The sequence below is a fragment of the Thamnophis elegans genome, chromosome 12 (genome assembly GCF_009769535.1).
Source record: "Thamnophis elegans isolate rThaEle1 chromosome 12, rThaEle1.pri, whole genome shotgun sequence".
In the NCBI taxonomy this organism is placed as follows: domain Eukaryota; kingdom Metazoa; phylum Chordata; class Lepidosauria; order Squamata; family Colubridae; genus Thamnophis; species Thamnophis elegans.
Window position 1 is genome coordinate 45,158,215 of NC_045552.1, and position 10,185 is coordinate 45,168,399.

General features: G+C 43.9%; 1 protein-coding gene across 1 annotated transcript; it reads right to left on the reverse strand.

Annotated features, from left to right (window-relative positions):
- Window positions 1–378: 378 nt before the first annotated feature.
- On the reverse strand, window positions 379–9,360 carry SATL1 (spermidine/spermine N1-acetyl transferase like 1). Its single transcript, XM_032227110.1, has 6 exons — window positions 8,748–9,360; window positions 8,022–8,073; window positions 6,386–6,466; window positions 4,020–4,121; window positions 2,667–2,707; window positions 379–836 (listed from the first exon to the last, which is right to left on the reverse strand). Exons 1-6 carry the CDS (start codon window positions 8,832–8,834, stop codon window positions 666–668), a joined length of 534 nt encoding a protein of 177 aa, XP_032083001.1. The 5' UTR covers window positions 8,835–9,360; the 3' UTR covers window positions 379–665.
- Window positions 9,361–10,185: the final 825 nt, after the last annotated feature.

The window sequence follows — 10,185 nt, forward strand, 5'->3', positions numbered from 1 at the left end:
AAGATGCACTGGTGTATAAGGCACACCAAGATTTTGAAGAGGTAAGTAAGAAAAAAGTATTTTTTTCCTCCCTAGCCCCTAGGAGCATTCTGCAGGCTTCAGCAGGGCTGGGGGAAAGGCAAAAATGCCCCCGTTCTTGCGAAAAAGGGGCAGAAAATGGTGGTTTTTGCAAAAACAGCATTTTTGCCTTCCCCTAGCCCTGCTGAAGCCTGCAGAGTGCTTCTGGGGGCTCAGAGAAGGCAAAAACGCCTCCGTTTTTGCAAAAGACAAGACGTTTTTCCCAAAAATGGGATATGGGGACAGGGCTTTAGGAGGCCAAAAATGGCTGTATTCGGTGTATAAGACGCAGCAACATTTCCATGCCCCTTTAAGGGGGGGGGGAGGTGTCTCTTATATTCCAAAAAATACAGTATGTATTTATTAAACAAATATTATTGGGGGGTGTGTGGAGATTTTGGGGCACACCAACGCAGCTTGCCAATGGAAAACACCAGATTCCAATCACGTATCAAGCTATTGCCAGTCATAAATCAGGCAAGCTTCTTTTTAATTTCGTATGGCTAGTATTTGCCTGCTTTAGAGAGCTTCCCATTTTAGCCAGAGGTTTCCTTGGGACCGATGAGCCGACGGTGCGCCAACCTTGGAGAGAGAGAGATACTCCCGTGTTACTGTCCGGTAGCCATTCTGACGAGGTGCTCTTTATCGAATCGGAAGAGATGCCATCCCTCTTCAGTGGAGAGATCAGCCGCCCCGTGCCTCATGTAGTACTCGATCGACGGCTTGTTCCAAACCACGACGAGAAAGTGCATGCAGCTGCAGTTGGACTCGAGGGCGATCTGTTCAAGGGTAAAGCCAGAGGATTTGCATTGGAGAGCAAACACGAAGATGTTTGCAGTGCAATGCAGCAGAATCCACTATAGCGGGGGTCTCTAACCTTGGCAACCTTAAGACTTGGGGACTTCAATTCACAGAACTCTGGGAGTTGAAGTCCCCAAGTTCTGAGAGTTGATGTCCCCAAGTCCTAACGTTGCCAAGGTTGGAGACCCCTGCACTACAGCTCAAATGTTGACCAATACAGCTTGTTGTACCGGTAACAAAACTTAGAATTAGTGACTTCCTTCACAACAGTCATTGCATGCAGAATTGTATACAGGTAGTCCTCAACTTAACACCCAGCATTTCTGTTGATAAGTTAATTTAATTTTGCCGCATTTTAACAACCTTCCTCGCCCCTGTTAAGTGAATCACTGCCGTTTTGCTGAGTTAGTTAAAGGTAAAGTTCCCCTTGCAGATATGTGCTAGTGGTTCCCGACTCTAGTGGGCGGTACCCATCTCCGTTTCAAAGCCAAAGAGCCAGCGCTGTCCGAAGACGTCTCCGTGGTCATGTGGCCGGCATGACTCAACGCCGAAGGCTCATGGAACACTGTTACTTTCCCACCAAAGGTGGTTCTTATTTTTCTACTTGCATTTTTACACGCTTTCAAACTGCTAGGTTGGCAGAAGCTGGGACAAGTAACGGGAGCTCACTCCTTTGCACAGCGCTAGGGATTCGAACCGCTGAACCTTCAACCTTTCTGATCAACAAACTCAGTGCCTTAGCCCCTGAGCCACGGCGTCCCAATGAGTTAGTTACATGGTGGTTAAGCGAATCTATCTTCCCCGTTGACTTTGCTTGTCAGAAGGTCGCAAAAGGCGATCACATGATCCCCCGGGACACGGCAACTGTCATAAATACGAGTCAATTGCCAATTGTCTGAATTTTGATCATGGGACCATGGGGATGCTGCAACAGTCGTAAGTATGAAAAATGGTCATAAGTCACTTTTCAGTGCTGCCATAGCGTTGAACAGTCACTAAATGAACTGTAAGTCAAGGACTGCCATATAATTGTATTGGCATGTAAAATTGCTTATACAAAGCTGGAGGTCCATGTTTTTTGAGTTCTCCAGTGCTCTAAACCAATGGTTCTCAACCTTGGCCACTTTAAGATGCGTGGACTTCAATTCCCAGCTAGTGCAAGTGGGCAAAGTAGAGAAGTAATTGCTCTAAAGCTACCTGGGCAAAGCATGTTGACTAGAAGGAGATCAAGCCATTAAACCTTTTGTTAAGATTTGAATGTTTGTAGGTATAAAAATTGTTGCATTTTCATGCATGCATCTATAGCTATAATTGAGCTATATATTTTTTCTCTAACAACAACTATGTTGCACATCAAATTGCGAAATGTAAAAGGAACATTCAGTCATGGAAACCTGTCTTTGCAATCTAAGAATTCATTTTTAGCAGATTTAGCCGCTGGCTGCAAATAAAACTCAACTTAAGAAAGAGGTCAAAAAATTTAAGACGGTGGACTCCATTGTCATCTTGACTTTTTCAGCCCTACAAACAACCCTGAGGCTGTGGCCTCTTTCTTTTGTGGACACAACCACGGATTTCCCTCTAAATTTAATGTCCCGTCCTAGGAATGGCCATTTGGACTGAGGAATGATGGAAGTTTTACCCACCAACTCAGGGAGAAGGAATCCCATTTTGGGGGAATTGCTGTAGCTTCTTTTTTTTTTTTACTTTTACTTTTCTGCTAGCTCTTTAGCAATAATTAGTTATCCAATGAAAATGATGAGCATAACATTTAAAATATAACTTAAAAGTCTTAAATGGTTACTTGCCTGACTTAAACTTTTTAAAAGTTCCGTTCCAATGCCCCAGCCTGCCAAAACACAGTTAAGAAACTCAGTTGTCTGAATTGGAAATTTTCCATTTTGTTCTAACCCAGGGGTCAGCAAACTGCGGCTCTGGAGCCTCATGTGGCTCTTTCCTCCCTCTGCTGCGGCTTCGTCACCGGTTGGCTCCACAATTTTGAGAGGAGCACAGGGGGAGAGAAGCACAGTGCGCCAGGAGAAAACTCTATGGCAAGGGGAAGAGTTTTTCCAGTTGTCTCCACAATTGATAGGGCTTTTGGTTATGACAGGTAGAGGAAAAAGTACGCCGCGCTAGGAGGAGACTCTATGGTAGGGGAACTGAACTTCCGGTCAGCTCCAGAATTGAATGGGGCTTCCGGTTAAGACCTTTGTGATTCCCGGTGTTTTCTTTTCTGTGGGAAACGGGTCCAAATGGCTTTTTGAGTGTTTAAGTTTGCCGACCCCTGTTCTAACCCATAGAATTATCTGTTCAGTAAGCAAAAGCTTGCTAACATTGTATACAGGCTAAAAAGTTTTTAGCTTCAGATCTTTTGAAAGGAAAAGAAAAACTGTAACTGCTTGGCTGCATCTATCAGGATGGAACCAATCCACCAATTAGGTCAGGTGCATTCGCACCACGAATTTATATGTAGGGTACTTGAGTGGGGGGGTTGGACTAGATGACCTACAAGGTCCCTTCCAACTCTGTTAATCTGTTATTACCATGCTTCTCACCTTGGCGACTTGAAGATGGGGAGACGTCAAGCTGCCGAGGTTGGGAAACACTGCTATATTGGATAGTAACACATTCTTGGATTCACAAAATCTAAATAAATCCAGATTGTTCAACATGCTTGAAACCCATCACCCCAGTTGGGTAAAGGATACAAGCAACCACATTGTTCTGGCCTGCCAGCAGCTAGCACAACTGGCAGCAGATTCGGACAGTGAGGAGGTTGGGGAGGAACATGGGCCAGTCCTGGAGTCTGGGGAAGGCTCTGATGAGGGCTCTGTGTCAGAGGCCGAGAGGGGCCCAGAGCCGTATGCCAGTTATCGGCTGCCTTCAGAGTCAGGCATCAGTGAGGCAGATGAACAGCTGGAGACTGTTCCCAGTGTGCGCATGTGCAGAATTGCCAGATGACGGGAACAGCTAAAGAACTGGGGTCATCTTGGGATTAAGGCCACAGGTGGACGATGAACGGCCCCTCCCAGGGGAAACAAAAGAGGAGTGAAAGGGGAGTGGAGTTTGCAGGAGGCTAATTCCTAATTCCACCTGGTGATTCTTCCATTTCCTGGCTGCATTAAAAATGGGCAACAAAGAAACAGGGTCGTTAAAGTTACCTCTATATTCTTCCATAACATAAAAGTCTTCTAAGTATAACAGCTTGCCAATCCAAGGGTCGTAGGTAAAGTAATACATCGCAAAAGCTACAATACTTGCATCTGTGGGGAGTGAAAAGAAGAGGCATCACTTTAAGGAATTACATCCCCCAAATGAAAAGGGTAAAGCTATCAAGCGACTATAAAGAAATCCAGTTCAGTTTCCTTTAATTTCATCCACTTAATATGACAGATTTTTTGATGGAAATGGTTCTTGGAGAAAAGAGGATGTATGAAGATTTAAGGTAACCGCCTACCTAACTGCATTCTGGTAAGGACAGCCTTCTGTTAAAATGGACCAATAAATTAATACCTCTCACCGAGTCACTGTGTTTTATTTTGAACTAGCACATACCCTGGCATTGCCTGGGTATTCATTTATACGGGGGAAATGTCCGGACCAAATGTAATTTCTAATGCTTTTTCTCCTTACCAGAGGGAGCCCCCTTGTGGAGTACTGTGAAGCATTACCATGGCAACTCCCCTGCACTGCACAATAGAAGCCATTTTACAGCAGTACAGTAGAAGCCATTTTAAGGCACAACAGGATGTATCTTAACAGAACACACACCACGGGGGTTTTTAGGGGTGTCTTAGCCCCACAATATTTTTCTCTAGAAAAATACCAAGTTTGTGTACCCAGTTTGGTTGAAATTGCTTGAGGAGTTCCAGAGTTATGCTAGAGCATACACACACGTGTATATAAACAGTTAATATTTAGCAATAGCACTTAGATTTATATACTGCTTCTTCACAGTGCTTTACAGCCCTCTAAACAGTTTTACAGAGTCAGCATCTTACTCCCAAACAATCTAGGTCCTCATTTAGACTCATTTAGTAGATGCAATGGGGCAATTCATGATGTCCAACTCATTGCTGGAAAACTCAATCACAACTAACTTGCTGCAGAACAATTTAACAATTCTATTTAATTAGCGTTTGTTTTTTAATTTACGTCATTCAGATTTCATTCTGTTTCCGTCCCTCCTCCTGCATCCTTTTTGTAGAATCCTTTTTGATTCTATTCCACCATTTCTTTGATATTACTGCAACTCTTGTCCTGCAACAAGTTGGCCGCAGCGAATTGTCATAGACCTTCACGCACTCGGTGGGAGTAAATGAATTTGTGTTTATGAAAGCACAGCTCCTTTTCACAATTACTGTTGCCTTACCACTAATTGACTTTGGCACCTCCGTTCACCTCGGGCTCAGAAGCAGCAGGAAAACGTCAGAAGGAGCCTCTGTGTATCATGAGCACCTCTGAAAGTTCAATTGTTTCCCCCCCCTCCCCCACTGCCTTTTTATCCTACCCGCCGTCATTGAGAAAATTTAGCAGAATGAGGTAGGCAGAAGTAAAATACAGCCAGCCATTCTACTCCTGGGCTGAAGAGAAGAGAGGTTCTTAATGGAAAAATAAATGTGTTGCTGTTATTTTTAAAAGGGTTGTTTTATATTTGGGACTCAACACCAGATAATTCCAGGCACCTATTAAAAATAGGGTAGAACAGTCTTTTTAAGCAACCCATTTTTTTTAAAGCCTCTTATGCCCTTGGTCCTCCTTTGTTACATTTTTGGAATATGTGGCTTCTGATAAAGCATAAATCAAATGCTTAGTCCCCAAAACCCTCTTTTATTTACACGGCTGTGAATTATGGTTATTTACAGCCTGTAATGATGCACAAACATTCTGTGAAGAGTCTGACAGATGTCTGCTTGAGTTGCAACAATCTTTCAGAGTAATACTGATAAGTACCCACCTTTATCTCCCTTGAAACACTGCCAGAGACCTAATTGCCAATTAGTTTTGCGACGCCAAACAGAGCACAGTCAAACGGAGCTTCAGAGACCAGAACAAACAAATTGCTTCCTGCAAAGTCTCATGTGTGTGTGCTCCTCTTTTATGTCTTATGGGAGGGGCCAATCATCTCCAAGCTTTACTCCTAAGTTGCCCCTTTTGTCTTAACTGTTCTTGCCTTCTGGCAGCTCTGCACGTGCGCACACTAGGAACAAACTCACACAGTTCTGCCTTGCTGATATCAGACTCCGGAGGCAGCACATCACTACCAGATGGCCTTGGCATCTTACTGAATACAGAATAACAGAGTTGGAAGAGACCTTGGAGGTCTTCTAGCCCAACCCCCTGGTCAAGCAGGAGACTTTATACCATTTCAGACAAATGATCGTCCAAACTCTTCTTAAAACAGTGGAGAAGGAAAAGACTGTTGAATTTCTTAGATACTCTTAAGCTCTGAACAGGTACTTTCCATCCTGCAAAGATAACTAGACTCATTTCACCAGCTAAAATAATATATATATTTTTGGCTTACCTAACATTACATTTTCCGATGATACCTCTGCTACTAAACACTGGAAGAAGGGATGTGTTCCAAAACCATCTCGAAGTAAATCTGAAAAAATGTTCAATGAACATTGAATGAAGGGTGAGAAATATTACATGAAAATCACAAAGAGAAGATCACCATTGGCCCCAAAGCTTACCAAAGACAAAATGGTAAGTGGATGGATGGAAGGTGTAAGGTAGGTAGATGATAGATAGATAGATAGATAGATAGATAGATAGATAGATAGATAGATAGATAGATAGATAGATGATAGATGATAGATGAGTGAGATAGGTAGGTAGGTAGGTAGGTAGGTTGGTAGGTAGGTAGGTAGGTAGATAGGTAGATAGATAGATAGATAGATAGATAGATAGATAGATAGATAGATAGATAGATAGATGATAGATAGATAGATAGATAGATAGATAGATAGATAGATAGATAGATAGATAGATGATAGAAGATAAGACAAAATGGTAAGTGGATGAATGGATAGAAAATATACAATGGTAGGTAGCTAGGTAGATAGATAGATGATAGGTAGGTAGGTAAGTAGGTAGGTAGGTAGGTAGGTAGGTAGATAGAAGATAAGACAAAATGGTAAGTGGTTGAATGGATAGAAGATATACAATGGTTGGTAGGTAGGTAAGTAGGTAGATAGATGATAGATAGATAGATAGATAGATAGATAGATAGATAGATAGATAGATAGATAGATAGATGATACAACATAGTGAGTGAATGGATGGATGATAGAAGAGATGACCAAATGTTATCCCTACTCTCTTACACAGACACATCACAAACAAACACACACACACACACACACACACACACACACACAGGTACCAGTGATGCATTTTTTTCTCTCCAGTCCCTCTTCCCCCTTGTCCCCATCCTCCTTCCCCTTTTCCCAAGGAAGGGCCCCATTTCTTCCCCTCCATCTTTACAAGACATCCTGCAGAGGAAGCCCTGTTTTGCCCCCAGCTGTTTCGTGTTTCTCTCCAGCCGGCCAAAGGGAAATTCTGGATGATTAAGATGCCAGCATGAGAGCAATTGGAATATGCCACATAGTGTAGTCGAATTGTTCTAAGAAAGAAGGGAGAAGTGCATTAGAGGATGGGAAAGAGGGAAGGTAGGGAAGGCCCCAGAAGAGAGGGGGAAGGGCAGGGGCTTCCTTTGTTGTCAAGCTAATGGTGAACTTTTTCAACGTAGAAAATATAGGCTGTCCCCAACTTATGACCACAACTGAGCCCCAAATTTCCATGGCTAAGTGAGACAGTTGTTAAGTGAATCATGCTCCATTTTATACCCTTCCTTCCCACGTTTGTTAAGTGAATCACTGCAGTTTAGTTCAGTTGCGAATCTGGCTTCTTCATGGACTTTGCTAGTCAGAAGATCACAAAAGGGGGGGATCACATGACCCTGGGACACTGTGACCGTCGTAAATATCACCAAGCATCCTGAATTTTGATCACGGAGATGCAGAAAAGGTCATAAACATGAAAAAACAGCCAAAAGTTGCTTTTTTCAATGCCTTTGCAACTTTGATCACTAAATGAAAGGTAGGTAAGTCAAGGACGAGTTGTATAAAACACTCAAAGCTGCTGGTTTTTTTTACCTGTTTCTGTTATTTTTACTGCTTCAGGCATGTTTTCATAAGCAGCCAGTTCCTGCCAAGGGAAGAAACCAGAATGTCACTGGGATAAAGAAAATAATGTTATTTGTTCGGACTTCTCAACAGTTGATAGGTTAGACCCCAATTCAACCCCATCTTCTTCTTCTCTCTTACTATTGTGGCCCGTCCAGCGGAGCTGGTAGCGAAGTTGGACAGCGAGGAGGCTGGGGAAGAACATGGGCCAGTCCTGGAGTCTGGGGAAGGCTCTGATGAAGGGTCTACGTTGGAGGCAGAGATGGGGTCAGGGCCATCTGACAATTACCAGCTGCCGTCGGAGATCAGTGGGGCAGAAGAACAGCTGGAGTCTGTTCCCGATGTACCCATGCACAGAGCTGCCAGGAGAAGGGAGCATTTAAGGAACGAAGGCTGACTTGGGAGTGAAGCCAAAGGTGGATGGTGAATAGCCCCTCCCAGAGGAAATAAAAGAGGAGCGAAAGGGGAATGGAGTTTGCAGGAGACAATTAGTTCATTCCTGCATTCTTGTCAAGTATTGCGGTGTCTGAAAGATATTGGCCACTTTCCAAGCCTGATAAAGGTCGGTAATTGTGAACTATCTTGAAAGACTATGGGAGAGGAAAGACTTTGCTGGAGAGGAATGAAATAAAAGGGGTTTATCAGGACGAGGACTCGGCTTCTTGCTGCTGGGAAAGCCTAAGTCAGAATACTTACTCGAATGAGTCGCATGATATGAGGACAGTCCTGTGGCTCAGCTGGTCGTACCCGGAAGCGATTCATGGAGCTGCTGTTGCCTTCCATAGTGAGACTTTGGAGCAGCCGAGCAGCTGTTCGCTTCCCACAAAGGGGCTTGAGCGCTGCTGAGCCTCTGCTGGGGCTGCTTCATTCACCATCTCAGAGAGTGATGGTCGGACAAGGCCAGAAAAAAAGAAAAAGAAAAGACAAAAGGAGAAGCAGAAGCCGCCTCCTTCCCCCGCCGCTGCCTTCCCCTGCGTTATCTTTTCTCCTGCCCGTTTACAAAGAATGGAAATTGGAGATGCGGTCTCTGTTTCTGGCTTGCTTCCATCCCAGCTTGTGCTGGGGTCACCCAACAGGCTGTGATCCTGCAAAGAGTCACAATGGGGCCAGCATCACAATATCCCATCTCTTGCTCATCTTCTTCCCTTATAAACAATTATCAAGACCCAAGGTGAAGGCGGGGAGGGAAGTTCTCAAGGTAGGACAACTCAGAGTCTACTTCTCAATGTTTGAAATCTCAAATGGAGGTTTAGGAATTGACTGATTAGCTTCTCTCTCTCTCTCCTCTCTCTCTCTCTCTCTCTCTCTCTCTCTCTCTCTCTCCTGTTCCATTTCTTTGTTTCTTTCTCTCTCTCCTGTTCCATTTCTTTCTTTCTTTCTTTCTTTCTTTCTTTCTTTCTCTCTCTCTCCTGTTCCATTTCTTTCTTTCTTTCTTTCTTTCTTTCTCTCTCTCTCTCCTGTTCCATTTCTTTCTCTCTCGCTTTCTCTCTATCTTTCTCTCTCTCGTTCCATTTCTTTCTCTCTCTCTCTCTCTCCTGTTCCATTTCTCTCTCTCTGTCTTTCTCTCCTGTTCCATTTCTCTCTCCTTCTCCTCCTCCTCCTCCTCCTCCTCCTCCTCCTCCTTCTTCTCCTTCTCCTTCTAACCACGCAAGTCAACGGTTGTCCCCAAAAACGGATGGTAAGAAAAATGCTCAGGAAGGCCGACCTACAATATTTCTTGGAATAGGTCTTCATTTAATGTTGGGGAAAAAAGAAACTGTAATAGCATTTAGATTTATATACCACTTCACAGTGCTTTACAGCCCTCTGTAAGCGGTTTACAGAGTCAGCCTATTGCCCCCAAACAATCTGGCTCCTCATTTTACCAATCATGGAGGGCTGAGTCAACTTTCAGCTGGTAAGGATCGAAATCAGAGGTGGGTTCCTACCAGTTCGCACCTATTCGGTAGAACCGGTTCGTCAAATCTACTGAACCGGTTAAAAGAGGCTCCACCAGTGGACCCGAAAAGCAGGCCATACCTACAGAAGAGGTTCCAAACATTTTTGAAACCCACCACTGATTGAAATGCTGAATTGCTGGCAGCCGGCAGGCAGCAGAAGTAGCCTGTACTACTGCATTCTAACCATTGCACCA